The 19074-nt window shown below is 36.4% G+C and overlaps 1 protein-coding gene across 6 annotated transcripts in view; it reads left to right on the forward strand.

Annotated features, from left to right (window-relative positions):
* TJP1 (tight junction protein 1) overlaps positions 1-19074 on the forward strand; it is a 78795-nt gene that overhangs the window by 42165 nt on the left and 17556 nt on the right. For all 6 annotated transcript variants that reach the window (XM_084293368.1, XM_084293371.1, XM_084293372.1 and 3 more), the window contains exons 5-18: positions 912-1191; positions 1790-1893; positions 2659-2827; positions 3174-3318; positions 9706-9842; positions 12277-12382; positions 13235-13385; positions 13920-14028; positions 14386-14605; positions 15045-15229; positions 15373-15468; positions 15894-15976; positions 17034-17244; positions 18241-18341. In XM_084293368.1, the coding sequence (XP_084149494.1) occupies positions 912-1191; positions 1790-1893; positions 2659-2827; positions 3174-3318; positions 9706-9842; positions 12277-12382; positions 13235-13385; positions 13920-14028; positions 14386-14605; positions 15045-15229; positions 15373-15468; positions 15894-15976; positions 17034-17244; positions 18241-18341 (2097 nt within the window). The remainder of the gene's footprint in view (positions 1-911; positions 1192-1789; positions 1894-2658; positions 2828-3173; positions 3319-9705; positions 9843-12276; positions 12383-13234; positions 13386-13919; positions 14029-14385; positions 14606-15044; positions 15230-15372; positions 15469-15893; positions 15977-17033; positions 17245-18240; positions 18342-19074) is intronic.

A 19074-nucleotide genomic window follows, 5' to 3' on the forward strand; every position in this document is an offset into this window, starting at 1 on the left:
AGCTGCAAAGTACAAAATTCATCTGAATTTCTTTTATCTTATAAAACTGTATTTTTATGTGGAGTGCAGTGTGGTGATTTTGCAATGTAAGGGTAGGATTATAAAGTTTATATTTAGTCACTTCCGTTTAAATGAATGCATCAAGTCAAACACCATTGGGATTAATGTTTGTATAATATAACAAATGGAAAAATAGGATTTTCCTGAAATGTATTTCTCTCCCCCCACCCTCATTTTTTTCCCTTTTTTTGGGGGGTGTGTGTGTAAAAATAAAAAGTTTGAGTTGGCATTTTTATTGTACTGATTAAAAGACTGAACAGAGGAGTGTCTTTGGGTTAAGGACAAAGCTGATGGGGGGGAAAAAAGGGCATGAGTACAAAAACTTTAAACCCAAGGTTTTAGGGTTTAAAAAGTCATTTAGGAAAATGACTTAATGCAGAGCTGCATGCTTCTGCTTACTCACTGTACTACTGATACCCACACCTGCAGTTGCCTGAGGTACAGGACACAGGGAGCTCGGAGTGCAGGCTGTAGCCTAACCACAGCTGCGAGTCCCTTAGTCTTGTGTCCTGTCCTGTCCCATGCCACCCACTCCCCAACCTCTGCAATGAGCTCTGCAGATAGTTTATTGTTCTCTGTAGGACTTGATTCCTTTAAGTACCTTGCACCATTCACTGAGTGTTTTTGCTCTTGCAGAATTTTGGCTTGTATGTGTACATGTATATGGCTACATATATACAGGTACATATGTGTATGTACATGTGACTTGTGTATGTACTTGTGACATACATATGACTTGCGATGTGATATAAAACCCATTAGTATGTACTTAAATGTGGTAATGTAGAATTAGGAGGCGCAAGAGACATGCTTCAATGCAGCCAGGGGCTGATACCGATGTTTGGTTGTAGACTATCCGAAGGATGAAGAAAATTCAGATTCCAGTAGCTCGACAGGAACCTGAACCAGTGTCTGAAAATGATGACGATAGCTATGATGAAGAGATACGTGATCCAAGAAGCAGCCGTGGTGGTCCCAGTTCCAACAGAAGGCACGAGAAGAGCTGGGTAAGAGACCGAAGCGCAAGCAGAGAGAGAAGCTTATCACCGAGATCTGACAGAAGGTCAGTTACTTCCAGTCAGCCTGCAAAACCTACCAAAGTAACACTGGTGAAATCAAGGAAGAATGAAGGTAACTTCTCCAGAATTCTCTTGTTAAGACCTTTGCTGTTTTGTTTTTTGTTTTTTTTTAAAGGCCAAATGCATCAGTCAGTGCGGTGGTAAGGGCTTCATGGACTTGATGAACAGTGCTGTTACAGTTTGCTTGCCAGTTTTACAAGTAGCTAGCTGAAAACTTGAAAACAGCTGTTGTGTTTCTAGTGATATTTTTCATATTCCAAAATATGTGCTTAGTAAAGGGTAAAGTATTACATAGTGTAAACAAATGGTAATTGTGCATCTGACTTCTGTTAGTGACTTTGTACATTCTATGTATTTTAGCTGAGTCTTCCGTGTCCTCCTAGTTTGAAAGAGGAAAAACTGTATGTAGCATATAAATTGAACTATTAAGCAACATCTATTATTATAGGCAGAGTCAAAAGAAGAATTGATATAATGGTAAATATATAGAGAAATTCTACTATAGTCCTTCATGTGCCAGGTTCACTCTTCTGTTGCTGTTCATAGTTCAAATCTTCTGTAAAGCAGTATTGCAAATCTTCAGGTACATCTTCCTTTTCTTTACTGTAACTTAATCAGTATTCTTTTCTTTTTTCTTTAATTATATGAAGAGTATGGTCTACGGTTGGCAAGCCACATATTTGTGAAAGAAATATCACAGGATAGCCTTGCAGCAAGAGATGGCAATATTCAAGAAGGAGATGTTGTACTGAAGGTATGATAAATTGAACACACCACCACAAAGAGATATTTAATTAATGTAATTGTTCATAGAATCAACCGTCACTTCATAGCATAATTATTGTTAGTAGATGATGTGTAACGATGAACTTACTTTGAGGATCAATAAATCTAAGTATAAATCGTTTTGTATAAGAGAAATTATGAAGTGATTTTTTGTCTTAAGTATTTTTCCACAAGTCTTACTTGAACAATTAGTGCTTATGTAACCAAAGAAACCTTTTGTAAATGTATAATTAAAAATAAATAATTGTTTGGGATGGTTCAAGGCTTTGTACCTAGGTGCTTGGTTATACAGTATAATGTTGTGGACTGATGCTGTTGAGCAATGCTAAAACTTGCTTTCAGATGAATGTGATTTTTGTAATAATACATACAGCCAGTGTTTTGTATCTCAAAATTTGTTAATAAGGTTTTGCCACAAATGCTGGTACAGAAAAATGTGCCATTCTTACTCTACTGTGATGCTAGTTGTAAAAAGCATAACTTTTTTTTTTTTTAAAAAAGAGCTTCATATTAGTGGTAGATGTTTTATCTTTGAAATTTGAAAATAATTTTCTGTGTTATGTTCTTACAGTTTGGATGAGATGTAGTTTTCCATTGTATAGCATTCAATGTAAACTATGGCATTTTGGAGAAATCTCTAAGTATTTCTAAATATCATCACACAGAAAAACACCATCCTTACTGGAGACTCAGTGTTTTTCAGTAAGTTTCTGTGCTTTTCTTACTGTTCCAGATAAATGGCACAGTGACAGAAAATATGTCCTTAGCAGATGCAAAAACACTAATAGAAAGGTCCAAAGGCAAGTTGAAGATGGTTGTTCAGCGAGATGAACGAGCCACGCTGTTGAACGTCCCTGATCTTTCTGACAGTATTCATTCTGCTAATGCTTCAGAAAGAGACGGTGAGTATAAACATTATTTCCAAAGGCAGAGAATCCCTTGTGTTTTGACAATGTGAAATACTTAAGTGGGATGAGAGGAGGGTGGGGAAGATGACAGAGTAGGATTGTCATGTGAGTAAATTCTTTTGAATGTGTTTGAAATCTGTACCTTAAATGTGGAGAAAAAGATAGAGTTCCTTTTCTTGCAGTTGTTTTTGCAGGAGTATTATTTAGTTGTTTTTGAAATAATAAACATAGATTTTAGCATCTTCATAAAAATCTTTGCAAAAGCTTATTTCCATTTAAGCAGGTCATGCCACCATTTTAATTACAATCATTTCATGAAAAAACAACTTTTATTTAACAGACATTTCAGAAATTCAGTCGCTGGCATCAGATCATTCCAACCGATCACATGACAGGCCCCGCCGCAGTCGTTCACGATCTCCTGACCAGAGGTCAGAGCCTTCAGACCATTCCAGACATTCTCCACAGCAGCCCAGCAACGGCAGGTGATGGCAGCATTGTATTATTTTTAAATCAACTATTTAAAGTGAGATTTAAGTTTGTAGGAGTGCTTGGATTTATACAGTGACAAATGTGATGCAGAATTATGGTAGTAGTGACATGGATTTCTTTTTCTCAAGAGATGCAGCTGATCATGATCCAAATGCCCTGAGAATTCAGGGGAAATAGATCCTTGTGTTTACCCTCTTTTAAAAAAAAAAAAAAAAAAAAGTGATTTTGTTCTTACAACATGGTTATATGTGTGGCCATGCAAGTCTAATATTAATAGATGTTACTGAGGCATATGCAGTTAGATCTTGATTCATGTAGAAATTAACTATAACAATCTTACTTGAGTCGACTAGTAGCACAGTCCTGTTGATTGTCCAACCTGGGTAAAATTGTGGAAATCTGAGTTGTTTAGGTATAAGCTTTTTATTTTACTTACTATATTTATTTAAAAATTACTTTCTTTCAAAATGAATTTAACTCCTGCAAAATAAGGTGTGTTGCTCAGCAGATGTAGTTTTAGTAATGTACTTTTTAAAATTTGAGTTGATACTGAGATATTGATGTGATAACTAGGAAGTAGGTAAGTCTAATTTTAAATGACTCATTTCTGAATTCATGTTTTGTATGGTTTAGAATATTCTGCCATGTGGAAATGTAGTCTTTGAAAAAAAAAATATGTCCTTTTTTTGCGTTTGGGCAATTTGATTTTGGAAGTGGACACTAGATAGCAACAGAATTCAAAAAGTATCTTGATTTTAAATCGAACAAATCTTTCAATATTAAGAGAACTTCATCTTGAGCACATATAGATGACAGAGCAAAAACCACTAGAACTGATCCGTTGCAAATCTCAAATTCACAGCCTGTATTTGAAGACTTCAAAATGCTACCAAAATTTCTGAAAACCAAATTGCAGCCAGCTGTTCCATAAAACAACAACACCTAATTACTGTTTATTTGTAATCTTTTGTGTGCCCAAGGGGGAAAACAGCACATATACCTTGCCTTCTGCATGGATATAACCTTAAAGTAGGAGACACCTTGAAAAGCTTGATAGTGAAGGTGATGACGCCCTGTCAGATGTGAAGCCTGTGTTCCTTAACATGCGTTTAAAATGCAGTGCGAAAATGGATGCAGAAAAATCCATCAAAACTGAAACTGACTTATCCTGCTCTTAGTGCTTTCCTGTCCTATTACAGTGGCTTAGGTAGATGGTCACTTCCTCCCTACAGACTGTGCTGTCAGAAGAATTAAATCCTTCCTGAAAAGGAACTTTGAAGTTATCTGAACTCGGAATGCATCTGTTATCTGCTTTATGAACAGGAGCTACCCTGGCATGGACTGCCTTCCTGTTGGACATGGCCCTTTCGAGATCAGAAAATCTGTTGGGCCATGAGCCACGTAAAGAACCCATGAAATGCAGCTTCTTTTTGTAGGAATTTGTGCAAGTTCAGATTTGCTGCAGAAGTAGATTGTTTGCAACATTGCTTCATTGCTTAAAATATAATGGAAAACTTTGGGGAAGAGAGCTTGAGAATAAGCTGAGGAAGAAAAGTTATCAAACCGAACTTAAGGAGGACATGAAAAATTATTGAAGATAGTAACTTATTTAGATATCTATGCTCTGTTACACTTAAGTGTATGTTGATGAGGATAAATTCATAGGAATCTTCTCAGTCTTTTCATACAAGCTGAACTGCAGACTGACATTTTCAGTGACCAGTAGAGTACACATCTAAACAGTACATTTGCCAATATATTTGTTTCAGGTTTTGTGTTTCGGTGTCTGGTAGGGTCTTGAATGTTGTCAGTTTTTCAGTATTTCATACTGGTAGGTACACTGGTGTGCCTGCAGTTTTCCTGTGTATAGAAGTTCCGTTACAATGGCTACTTGAACATCCTGTCCAAGCATTAGGCAGCATTTGTAGTTTCCTTTAGTCTAGGGGAAGCTCAGTGATGTCTCTTTTGAACAATCTTTCTAAAACTCAGATTCTAGGACATGTTCCAATTGCACTTTTGTAATCTTCCGTAAGCAGAAAACATAAATTATCCATTGTCAAGTCCTAAAAAGAAACCAGAGATCCATAAGGACCCAGTAGATTCTTATGTAAAGGAAATGGATAGTGTGTGAACTCATTCAAAACTCAGCTCTTTACTGATGTTCTTTTAGTCAGTCTGTATGCAGACTTACATTAAATCATCCGTCAAAATAAGGATGGACTCTTAATGGGTATAATAACTTTTTCTAGTCTGAACAGGGATGTGAAGATTTCTCTGCCCATGGATGAAAAGCTAGCTTTAGATTTGTATCTGAGGTAGCTTTGGATTGAGGTAGCTCATTTGTTAGTTGTTCCTCTGTGTTGAAGGGACTTAATCTGCAAATGTTTGTAGCTATAGAGACTTAGAGAATTTTAGCCACCTGATACCAAGTTGGGTACTATGTAAAATCTATAGTATAAATATCTCCTGGCTTTCAGAAAGAACTCCGAGCTTATGTCTTAACAGTGAACTACAGTTTTGGAAGATAAGTGCAACTTGAAAGATATTATTAAGAAAACTGTTTAGTTAGAGGAAAATGTATCTTAAGGATAGAATTTCACAGGATAGAATTTCACAGAACTTAAGGTAACTTTTAACAGTACAGTGTATTAAGAGCTGTACTTAAAAAGCTGGAGTCGGGGGTGTCTGTGCATCCTAAGCTGGAGGATGTACCTTGAGGGAAGTATCATACATATTCTGTCTTACCTAAGTGGTCTTACTGTTGGAAGTAAGATGGTTGAACTTTTGGTGTGACATGTGCTGAACAGTGGCATTTACAGCCAGGTGCTGCCAAGCCTGCCCAATAGCATCTCCCTGCTGCCCTCCACCAGCTGAAAGAAGTCCCACTAAGGGACCCGTCATTGGTGTGCTGCCTTCCTCACCTGGGTACTGGAATAGCAAAAATGCTTCCTGATCTGATTGATGCTTCAGCCTCAGCAAGAAAGACGTGGCAGCTTAAAGAAATCCCTGTAAATATTGTCATTATTTCGAGAAGGATGAGGCTGACTTTCATAATACAGCTGTCAACTTTTATGTTGTGCAAGAGGTTTGTTACATTTTCAGTTTAAAAAAAAAAAAGTGGAAAAACTGGACTTTAGGACAAAAATCAACCCTATTTTGAATATACTTAGCAATGTGCCTGTCCTGTTTCTTACTGTCTTCTCATGAATACACTGTTTGAGACATGCTAAAACCAGACACTTGGACAAAACCTGCAGTCATTTTTCCAAGATTTTTCTGTGCAAGCAAACATTCTTACTGTGTGTTGCAAACAGTCTTCTTTTGTTTTGAAGCAGTAACCAAAATTGATTACACTAATTTGTAGCTGTGACTGCATTTTGTGACTGAAGGTTATTTAAAAATATTCCTGTTAGACATGCTTTTATTAAAAAAAAAAATAATTAAAAGAGGATGGGGGTGTAACGTAGAGGGGGCCATGGCACAGCACAGATGTTCAGCAGTACTGTTAGAACACACAAACATTTAACAACACCTTTCACTCATGGGAAGCGCAGCTGTCGGTTTTGGACAAGTTTCCATCACGTAGAAACAGTGACAGCATCCCCCGTATCATTCCCCCGTATCATCTTGCAAACCGATGCAGTACTTACTGGACAACTTAAGGAAAGCAAAGAGAAATTCAACTCCTGTGCTGTTTGGACTTTTCCATTTTGATTTATCACAGCTGTCTTTCTACCACCTTTTTCCCACTTAAACTTTGATCTTACACTGAGCAGAGCTGACCTTTTGCAAGCACTTTAATTGGTAGACTGTATTTGCCAGTAGCAGATGAGATGTAGCACAGTCTGAGAGCATCGTGCTTCTAGTACGTGAATGAGCTCAGGTATTGACCTGACTATCTGGTGCTGTACTCTGTCTGTATTGGAGTTACTGTTCTTGAGAGCTTTTCTTCCATATTTATGGTATTTTATATGCAATTATAAAAGCTGAATAAAATCAAAGTGTTATTGGACTACGTGGACATGAAATATAAAATGAACTATGCCTTCCTATAGTAACTCTGGTATTTTTTTTGTCTTATTTTTATATTACTGTTTTGGAATCCTTCTATTAAATGTTAGGAGATGCTGAAAAACAGTTAGAGAGCGCCCATAGGGAAACTTAAATGTAATATCTCATTCACAAACATTGATTACTCAGAAATCTTTGGGAGGGATGAGGGGAATTAGTTGTAGCTTATTACTATTGGACTTCTTGTTTATACATTTAAGACACTTAGGCATTTAAACAAATAAATGTTAGTGTCTGTTTTCAATAAGCCAGGAACTCTTCTCAGAGGCATGAGGAATTCAGTCTTACCTTAGTCTCACACTGAAAGTAAAACACTACTTTTAGCTTACACATTTAATTTTATGTGCAAATGAATGCATGCTGGAAATCTGAAAAAGAGTACCAAAATCTTTTACAGGTGAAGTTAGGGAACAGAAAATAAAAAAACAAACAAACAACAAACTTATTTTTGTTTCGTTTTGCCTAGGTCTAATATTCTAACCAAAAGGGGTTACCATCAGTTTTCTTTATTGTAGAAGTGCCAAAAGGGTTTATCTGAAAAATAATAATAAAAACAATAATGAAGAGGTTATTGAATATTAGGCCACTCTCCTTGTGTTTACAAACTCTTTATAAGGAGCTGGTTCTTTACAGTGTAAAGATGTCTTTTGTCTTCCCAGATTAATGTGGGATTGCATTTTTTTTCTTTTTAGCTGCCTTTTAAAACAAAAGGGAAGAAGTAGTGGAAGGTCTTAATATATCTTAATATATCTATCTTCTTGGTGAATAGCCGAGATTGGTTTCTGTGATGTTTCAGACTCCATGTTTGTACATGAAAGCACATTGTGCTTGTATTTAGATCTTTACTTCTGCTCTTTTCTTTCAAGCAAGGTTTCAATGGCTAGGTTTGCTTTTTTTCCTCAAGTCATATTTAACTGTTAAAGTACTGGTTCTGCTTAAATAGTCCGGAGTCCTTGTAATGGACTTTTTTGGATACATTTGTACTTCGTGGAGGCTGATACTCATCACTGCCCAGTAGCACCATCTAGCTGTTAGTATTGATAGACTTTACTCTCCAACACCTTCCCCATCTCTCCTTGATGAGAGAGAAATTTGTATCTACTGACCTGAGGTATCGGTGTCTTCATAAAATATACCTCTTCTTTCCACTTCCTGACAATCAAGTATAATATTAGCTAACCAGTTGTGGTTTGCTTGTCTTATTCCTCTCAGATGTTTCTTATAGCCTTGCTTATTAGTGAACTTTCACAAACTTGATAGATATTTTGAGGGTCTCATGACTTCATGTGTGTGTAGAGAATACATGTTTGGGCTGTTCCCTTTGGCTTGCTGATTTAACTTTTGATTTTCCAGCTGCTTTTCGATGTTCTGTTCTAACCGAATCAAATTATTTCTCTTTCAACAGGTAGTGTAACTGCTAACATTTCAACATACAGCATATATTCTGTTCAGTTCTCTTATGGTACAGCTGGTAGCAAAGTAACCTCTATATAATAAAAATACTTGATCTGATGAGTTAAATGAATAAGAAATGAGTTCTTTGAGCTTTAGATATTCCCTTCGTGTAAAGAATAAGAGACTTTTCTCATTTGTCAAATATTCCTTCTGGTTATGTGTTATGCTTAAAGCATATGTGGAAATGCGTAAGAGACCAGTTGTCTTCTTTCTAAAACAAGGATGGCTGAGAAGCATTTCTCTTCGGCTTTCAGGTGCAATAGATATGTAGTAGCTGTGGGTTGAGGGCCTCATCTTCTCTGAAGGATGAGAAGTCAGAGGTGTGTTTGTGTTCTACCTTTCATCTGTGCAAAGCTGTACCAAGAGCCTCACAGGCAGGCACTTGTGTTCTAGGACAGCTGCCACACCAAAGGACCAGAGAGTAGTGTGATCATAGCAAAGCCTCAAGTCTGAAAATCTGTGACCTCTACAGGGAGGGGTGAAGGATCATAACTGCTCTTCTCTCCTTCTTTCTTTTGTTTCTCGTTTTATTGTGGGATTTACAGGACACATGTACGACATACTTGCTTGAAGCAGGGTGCAATGAAGACAGCACTCCATTTTACAATGTCCCTCCTCTTTTGAAGTAGCTCTATCTAGAGAGTAATTAAAGTAAAGTTAGGGACAAAATGCTCAAGTTTTCAACTGGTAAAAATATTGACAGTGTAATAACCTAGGAGAGCAATATGTAATCAATGATTCTTCATCTGCCAAATATGAACTTCTGAGTGAGAAAGATTTGTTCTTTAGTCTTAGAAGCTTTAGGTTGTAGAAATAATTCTACATGCAGAGTGTAATCTCTTTTTCTAATATAGTCTTCGAAGCCGAGAAGATGAAAGAACAACTAAACCAGGAGCCATCTCTACGCCTGTGAAGAATGCAGATGATATTTCTAAAACTATGGAAGAGGTGGCAGGCGAAAGAACTGAAAAGCAAACACCACCACTTCCAGGTAAAAATGTGAAACATAATTATGCATATTGCTGAGAATAAATGATCAGTGGAGACTGCATCCCACTGCATAGTTGTGGAATGATTTCTGAAATCTTAGAAGTTCTATCTATCTTTATTGCTGAATACGGATGGTCTTCGTAATCATAAGCATATTATATTTCAGGGTTTCTGTCCTGAAAATCTAAGCTGATGCATCAGTCCATTATACAGTGGTCAAACTTCACTGGTTAGAGCTTTGACTGTGCGTGTTAGATATAAAGAGTTTTTTGTCCTCTTCTTTAGAGCAAGGCTATAATAGATCTCTTCTGAGAGTCAAGCTGTAGGCTGGATCTTACAAGTTACTGGTAGCAGAGTAAATTTAAATGAAGATTTAGTTAAGCCATTTTAGAATGACCATTCTCAAATGAAACTTGCACTCTGAAATACGTTTTCACTGTGGCACTTAATAACGACAGTCATGGGCCAAGAGTTATTTTTAAAAGTGCAGTACAACTAACAGAAACAGAACAAAATCCCATTCCTTTTTTGAAAGTGGAGGAGTAAACTCAATGACAGTGGGTAAAAGCCAGTTAGTGTTAAAAAGAAAAACCATACCATGATATGGTGATTGGACATTGTTCTGAGCACAAAGACTTGGAAGTTTTTTTTGTTTTTTTGTTTTTTTTTCCTATGGTTTACAGAATGGGGCCATTCATTGAAACTGTAAGTGGAGAAAGATGAGCTGTGTAGACAGTTTAGAAGGAGCTGCTCTGGAAAGGCTGTATAGAATGAGAAAAAGCACATTCAAGCTTGAAAGCATTTGAAGACTTAAGGGATGAGCAATGAGACTGCTGCATGTAGTATTCGGAATTGAAGTAGTTATGATGTTGATAGGCTCTGAAAGGCCTTGAAAATGAGAACAGTAGGTTTCCTAATGCAGCAGCCATTATGAAAAAAATTGCCATAGGAAGTTAACCTCCTGTAAGAATGTTATGCAAAGATGCAAGTAAAGTAAGTCTTAATTTGCCAAGATAGGAAAAGGTTATGATTGGATTCAAAAGATAAATTCTGTATTTCGATAATGTATTGAAAATTAATAATTGGCATGATACAAAACCAGACAGGATAGGAGCCTCTGAAGATGTTTTTCAATCCAATGTAATATACAAATAATTGGTTGGAGGCACTGGCACACAATTAGTAAGTACTCTAGTGGTTTGTTGTTGTGTAGTAGGCATAAAGAAGTGCTCTGTTCCTGAGTGAGTGGGAATAAGCACGTGGAGAAAAATCATGTATGAGAGGAGATGTCTTAAAAAAAAAAAAAAAAAAAAAAAAAAGTCATAAGCCAGTACATCAAGATAATATTTAAATTTGCAGATGAAATTAACTTGTTATAATACATGGTGTGAAATAAAATGGTGTAATAAAGCACATAATCCTTTAATAGTCTCCAAGAAAGCTCTAGGGAAATTAGGAGGCTCTTTCAAAGACTGTAATGAAAATGTTAGAAAAGTAGTTGGCAGATTCTGTGACTGTTTTTTGGACTAAAGGCAAGAAGTCTGTCATGGTTGGTTGAGTCAAGAAGGGTAGAAGGAGAACCTTTTTTTATAGAGGCATCATCAAAGTCTTGGGTTAGGAACAGGTAATTAAAGACTTAAAGGTAAAGTGCTATGCTATGGTATGCTATATGGTAAAGGCCAAAATCACATTAGAAAGAGCATATTACCAAATTGTCTGAAGTTTCCTATTTCAAACTGGTCTATTGGTAGTTAAAGTAAGCAGAAAGGAACATTGACTTAGTCTGAAGCCAGTGTAAATTGAAATGAGCTTCTTTAAAGTGTGTTGAGATAATGCTTTAAATGTAAATTCTTGTAACAAGAGCAACCGTATACCCATAATAGACACTAAGGGTGTTCACCACTGGGGGAAAGACTGCAGTGGCAGTTTGCTCCCAGTGACTGGAGCAGAGTCATAGTAAGTACTTACCTTTAAGAAGAGCCAATAAAAAGTGCAGTCTGCCAGCCTGAAGGTGTGGAGCAGTAGTTCTAGTGTTTATGGTGTTTTGGCTTAAAAAATCCAAGTAACTTTATAAGGGAGGAAAGTTTTATGTTAGGCATATGCAGGTAGGAAAGAGCAGGGTTGAAAGTGGTCTTGAGAGCGCATAAATTCTCTTAGTTCTTGCAGTTTTATGATACTTCGAATATTCCAAGTGTAAAGAAAATTTGTGGATTTTTACTGAAGCAGTAATTAGGCCAGTAATTGCCCCATTTTGCATGGCAGGGAAAGAGTGTCCTTGTTCTTTTAAGTTTCCAATATTTAATTTTTTTATTATGAAGTGGATTGGTGGTTAGACTTAAAACTACTGAAGATGTGATCAAGCTCTTAATTAAGTTAGGCTTTATTTTCTCATCTTTAAATGACTAAATGGATGTTTGTCTTCTATATTTTAATAGAACCAAAGCCAGTGTATGCACAAGGAGGTCAGCCAGATGTGGATTTACCAGTCAGTCCATCTGATGGTCCTTTACCTAATTCAACCCATGAAGATGGAATGCTCCGGTAATGTAACTATAAATTCTTTTTGAATCTGATTACCTGGTCTTGTGCAAATCAAGCTTTCTCCCAAGGTAACGAGTAACATAAGTTAGGAATAATTCATAACATAAATGGTCTAATGGGAAGTCATCACATTGTCCTGAAGCTTTTGTTCAAAAAGGAGTAGGATGAAAAATTTAGGTTTATTCCTGAGCCTTGTTAGCACTCACATTGTGTAATAAAACAATTTTAAGTTCGTTAATTTCGTGCAGGAATGAGCAGTTAGAGTTGTCAACTGTGCAAAGTGTTTGCATCGTTTCTCCCTGGGCACCCCCCATCCCTCCCGCCTTATCCCCGTGTCTGGAGAGAGGAGAGATACTCTAGTAAATTCTTTTCTTTTTAAATAACTGGAGAGCAATTAATAAAGAAAACTACAGAAATGTGCTAAGTCTTGATGTACCAGTGACTCTACTCCAGCTGGATCTACTTTACGATCATTTGTGTACATGAGAGTAGATTCTAGTTTAGGTAGTCTCAAATGTTCGTCTTGCTCTCTAAAGAGCAAAAACAGATCTTTGTGCCAGTATGCTTCTTTCAAAGGAGGAACATTTTGGAAGAGTGTCGAAATACCTCACCTGAAACACTATCAGCATAAGACCAAACCTCACTAAACAATTAAATACTGTGAGTTTTGTTACTTTCAAGTGCTGCTAGCGAGTCTGTTGTATAATGCTGCTATTGATAACCAGTTAACGGTATGCATAGCTTAATATCCTCTAATTGAAGTAACAGGCAAACTATTTGCATGTCTTCGTTCTCAGTTTACCAGAATATCTTATAGTATACCTCTAACAGGAATGTATTCTAAATCTCTAGGCCAAGCATGAAACTGGTAAAATTCAGAAAAGGAGATAGTGTGGGCTTGCGACTAGCTGGTGGCAATGATGTTGGCATATTTGTAGCTGGTGTTCTGGAAGACAGCCCTGCAGCAAAAGAAGGACTAGAGGAAGGAGACCAGATTCTCAGGGTATGTCAAAAATAATAACATTTATAAATATTCTGTTAACACTGAAGTAGGTTTTTGTTCTGTAACGTCAAATAGATTGCCTCTGCAGTTCGTACAGTATTTTTGTTCATACTTATTAGATGAGCTAGCAATAAAATCTACTGTTATTGTACTGTTGCTAGGAAGGTTTATGTTTTATATCTAGTTTTAGACTAAATTCAGTTCAAAGAAAATTCGTTTAACTACTCTTTCACTAGATTCTCACACAGGGTTCTGTATATTATAGTTGATGTTACTGATGTTTCCAGATGCTCCATAACATTGATCTAAAGTAGTCAAAATGAGTAGCTACCTAATATTCCAGTTATACGTTTTCCAATAAGCAAGGAGTATTATTTAGAGGTACAAGAGGCTTCTTGAGATGCATGCACTTGTTGTGTGTACATTAAACTGAATAAACAACCATTGCAATACATTTATGCAAATTTCTAGTTCTATATTTACATGCCTACTATAATGTTTGTGAAATCAAACTGATTACTTCATTGATGCTAGGTAAACAACGTAGACTTCACAAATATCATCAGAGAGGAAGCTGTCCTTTTTTTGCTTGATCTCCCTAAAGGCGAAGAAGTAACCATTTTGGCACAGAAGAAAAAAGATGGTAGGTACTTGTATATCAGAAAAATGTAGTAGGCTGCTTGGAACTAAATGAAAAATGCAGCTAATATTGAGTAGTTAGAGGCTAGGGAGAGACAAAAAAATAAAATTATTTCACAAAAGCATTGGTGTTAAATGTTTGGAGGAACTGGATAGTCTGTTATAGTTATACTGTTAAAAATGAGTTCTTAAAAACTTCTTCCATAGTAAGATTCCTTCCTTCCAAGGAACTGAATTATGCTTATACTAGCAAATTTCTGACAGCAAAAGCTGACTTGAAACCATTAGTTTGCTATTAGTAGTTATGCTGTAGGAAACCACTGGAATTTGTTTAACACTATTTTTATTTTTATTTTCTAAGTTTATCGTCGCATTGTGGAATCTGATGTAGGGGATTCTTTCTATATCAGAACTCATTTTGAATATGAAAAAGAATCTCCTTATGGACTAAGTTTCAACAAAGGTGAAGTGTTCCGGGTGGTGGACACTCTGTACAATGGCAAACTGGGTTCATGGCTGGCAATTCGAATTGGCAAGAATCATAAGGAAGTTGAAAGAGGTATCATACCTAATAAAAACAGGTACGACCTTAATGTATTGGTGTTGCTGTTTGAAAACTAAAATTTTAAATTTTGCATCTGTGTAATTTGCATTGCCTGCAGGACACTAGTCTATACAACTTGTTCAGTTTTAGGAGAAAGTCACTGTTAAAACAATTAGAAGTTAACTATCTGTTCTGTGTGCTTGATTTTCACTTTGGCATGCCCCCCCAAAAACAAACAAACAAACAAAAAACTCCTAGCTTGAAACTTCCTTTTCAATACTGGAGACAAAGGTTGATAAAGCTTTTAAAAATGTGACATCAGCCTGAGTAATTCTAGCTTAAACTTTCTAATACCAGAAACGAAGAAAACTTCATTTAGCAGGTGGTAGCGTTTTTGTAAGCATAAGCTTGCTAGATGAGTGTTATTTCAGAAGGTCTCTTTTTTGGTAACTCATTGGGATTTGTTGTCATCTTAGAGCTGAGCAGCTAGCTAGTGTACAGTACACGCTTCCAAAGACAGCAGGAGGAGATCGAGCGGATTTCTGGAGGTTCCGAGGTTTGCGTAGCTCAAAAAGAAATCTCCGAAAAAGCAGAGAAGATCTTTCTGCTCAACCTGTTCAGACAAAGTTTCCTGCCTATGAGAGAGTTGTTCTTCGGGAAGGTATGGCTTTAGTCTTAGATACTTCTGTTGCAGGCTAACAGGATTGTGGAGTTTGCTTTGTATTAATCCATGTAATTCAGAGTATCTTGCATTTGTTGTAAGCAATCAACTTAACTTGTTTTCTCCTTTACCTTGTATTCTAGCTGGGTTTCTCAGACCAGTGACCATTTTTGGTCCAATAGCTGATGTTGCACGGGAGAAACTAGCTAGAGAAGAACCAGATATTTTTCAAATTGCAAGTAAGTGTGAGATCGAGTTTTTATGCAGCTATGAAATTGCCAATGTTCTTCTGCTACTTTGTTCCTACGCTATTACTTCAGCTACTACTGTGTTTAATGAAATGTTAACAATATTAAGTAACAGATAAAACGTAAGCTTTTTCACTGGTTAATTGATGATAATTCTCTGTAGGCAGAAGTAATATTAGTTCCATTGATAGCCTTCCAAAGTTTAAATTGAATTCAGTATTTTATATCTAAGTACTTTTGCAAAGGTATAGTGATTTTTGTGGCCAAATTAGTGGATAGCCTTCTCCTATGTTTTGAAGAGGAGCATCTTCAGCCTGAATTGATAATGAGTGATGAAATAGTTTGCTTTATCTTGTGTGTGAATGTAGAGTGTGCTGTAAACTTACAACCCATTTTTACTGTGTCCTCTCTACCAGAAAGTGAACCAAGAGACGCTGGTACAGACCAACGTAGTTCTGGCATTATTCGTCTTCACACTATAAAACAGATAATTGATAGAGTAAGTCTTCTATTGTCACTGTACTTCTAACACAGGAGGAAAAACTGGTATCAATAAGTAAACTGATGCTTAAAATGATTAGGTATAACTAGTAAGTGTTTTTTCCTTAAAAATAACTCTCATCTTTCTATTGGTCAGTTTAAAAAAAAAAAAAAAAAAAAAAAAACCCTTCCCCATAATAACTGCAGTCTGGAAGTACTTTCAGGCTTTATTCTAGGGATTGTTGTTCCCTCTTTACTATGTCTGTTTTAAGATCTGTTTGTGCTTGCGGCCACAGTGTGACATTGCATCTAGAAACTGGTACTTTATTTATGGAGCAGTTTGTTGCTGTTGTCCCCCTACCTCCAGTTTATGAACTAATAATTTTGACTTCTGTGCAAGAACTATGGAAAAGGATCTTTCACTCCTTTTATCCTCCTTAATTATTCTTCTTAAAATCCTGAGAACTTCTGATATGAGTTTATAATATGAGGCTGTGCTCCTCACCTATTCATTTCTGACTTAAAAACAAACTGCAAACTGTTCTGATGCCCAAGTAGAAAAAGCTAAAAGGTGTTTTAGCAGCAAACTGGGGGGTACTATGTGCTGTGTATCTGAGATGATTCTTGCAGTGGATGAAAACTGTCCTAATTCTTGCATTCAGAGAGGATTTTTTTGGAAGGAAAAGTGGAGCTGTGTAATGAGTCCAAAACATGTTTGACTATTCCCTTTTATCCTGTTACTAGAAGATTACTGTTTAGCTGTTTTTTAGTTTAGTGCCTTTTTGTAGTATCAGAGGGCCATTTTTTTTATAATTTTTAATAGAGAGGTAAATATTGAAAAGCTTATTGTTATGCAGTTAGTTCTACATTTAAAACATGTATGCCCTTGTAGCATAGTGTTTGAGTTGATCTGGTGTCTGTTACTCTAAACAGAAAAGGACTTAAATCGATACTTTGAAATGATGAATTCTGCAAAGCTAATGAAAAGCAAGTTGTTAGAATACGTTTAAAATAAAAAATGAGTTTTCTTAGTATATAAGTGCTTCACTTTGTCTCTGCCTTTTTTATCATAACAGGACAAACATGCTTTATTAGATGTCACTCCTAATGCAGTGGACCGTCTGAATTACGCGCAGTGGTATCCTATTGTAGTGTTCTTGAACCCTGATTCTAAGCAGGGTGTGAAGACCATGAGAATGAGGCTGTGCCCAGAATCACGAAAAAGTGCCAGAAAGCTTTATGAAAGAGCTCACAAACTACGCAAAAATAACCACCACCTCTTTACAAGTAAGTAATTTGAGAAAAATACTGATAAATGCATCATAACTGAGGGAGGGAGAGGATAAGAGTCATTTTTTTCCAGACTTGAATAGTACTTTTCCTGTTTGAGAAGCTGCTATAACTTAATTGCTACCTACTCTTGTTGGTTCTGAATATTTCTTCTTGGAGTTAAGCCACTCCACCTTTGAAAACTACAATAGAAAATGATTGATTAACTTACCAAAGCACTGCCACCACAATTACTAGTGGGCACTAGTTGTGCTAGATGCATTTCATTTCTGGTATTTCTTTATTGTCTTCCCTCTGTGCTTCCTTCTTTTTCCTCCATGTGTTTTTCCTCTTGTTCCTTTTCTTTTAGAGGAGGACACAGAAGCATATCTTAGCCTGTTTTACATTGGTGCATTCCGGGCTTTCTTTTCCTTCCTTGGCAATCTCTCTTGCTCTTAGTGTGACCAAATACCTACTGGTTGTTTGCCGTATTTTTTGACCCCAGTTCGTGCAGACTTGCTTATGGCCCTGAGGTTGGAAGGGGTGATGCTGACAGAATAAATGCCCTCCTGCAAATATAGTCCAGCATTTGTTGAATTGTTCAGGTTCCCCACATTCAATTTCTGGTAGTTCATTAGTGTGTGAATTGTTTGTGCACCCAGTTGCACAAATGAAAAGAGATCTGAAACATCAAAATCGTGTTTCAAAAATATTTGGTTGCTTTGCAAGGTCGGTTATAAACAAACATCTTAATAAATAGGAGAATAATGTAATTTTCTTCTCCGACTAAACTGAAGCCTCACTTTATTCTAAATTACTGTTAACTCAGTCTTTGAGTCTTTGCAGTGTGAAAAAATGTCCCAAGCTACTTTAGCCCTTAGGATTGCTTTGAATACCAACATTTACACTGCTACTTAAATCTCACAGTTGATAGTGATTTTTAATACTGGTAGTACAGTTTCTTTTCAAAACTCTACAAAAATCAAATGTCAAACTAACTTGCTCTACTTCTAGCTACTATTAACTTGAATTCAATGAATGAAGGATGGTATGGAGCTCTGAAGGAAGCAATTCAGCAACAACAGAACCAACTGGTATGGGTTTCAGAAGGCAAGGTAGGAAATAATAGTACTGTCATTTTGGGGGAGGAATGACAAAGCTATCAGTTTCGTAGTCTTTTTGTTCTGTTGCTGGTATTGGAGATATGGGCATCTATCTGTGGAATTAAATTTTTCCTTTTTTCCTCATGATTTTAATAATTATTTGAAGATCTAAAATAGTTCCATGGCTGTGTAATCAGTTAAAAACTGGTTTGTCGTCTTATTAGTGAAGTTTTGTTAATGAGGGCTATAATCCTTGTGCATGTAGTGGAGTAGTAAAACATTTGGCTGTTGATGCTTTACTGAAGGATATGTTATTGCTTTGAAACTTTTGTGGGGATAGGATGTTTTTTCATGTAAATTTCAGGGTGTTCTGCTACATCAGTACTACGTGCTGGGATTGTCCATTGATGAATTGGTGGTTTTTAATATAAAGCAAGCACCATCTTTGTGTTCTTTCTCTTAATCTTGAGAACACACATATAAAATCAGAAAGTTAGAATTCTGTTTCCCATTCAAAGTCCAGTTGCCTTTTCAAGCTACTGTGCATGTTAGATCCATTCTCTTGAGGAACTAATATCAAAAGGAATGCCAGTTTCAAGTAAGAAAATAATGAATCTGTTACTGTTACAATGTTCTTAATATTTGAACTATTTTTCTGCAAACAGAACTAATTTTGCCTTCTTGTATCTACCTCCAAGTTAGTGATTCCAGCACAATGACAACTCTTCATAGTTTTTTTTGTCTT

This window comes from Netta rufina (assembly GCF_964035555.1).
Source record: "Netta rufina genome assembly, chromosome: 11".
Lineage (NCBI taxonomy): Eukaryota > Metazoa > Chordata > Aves > Anseriformes > Anatidae > Netta > Netta rufina.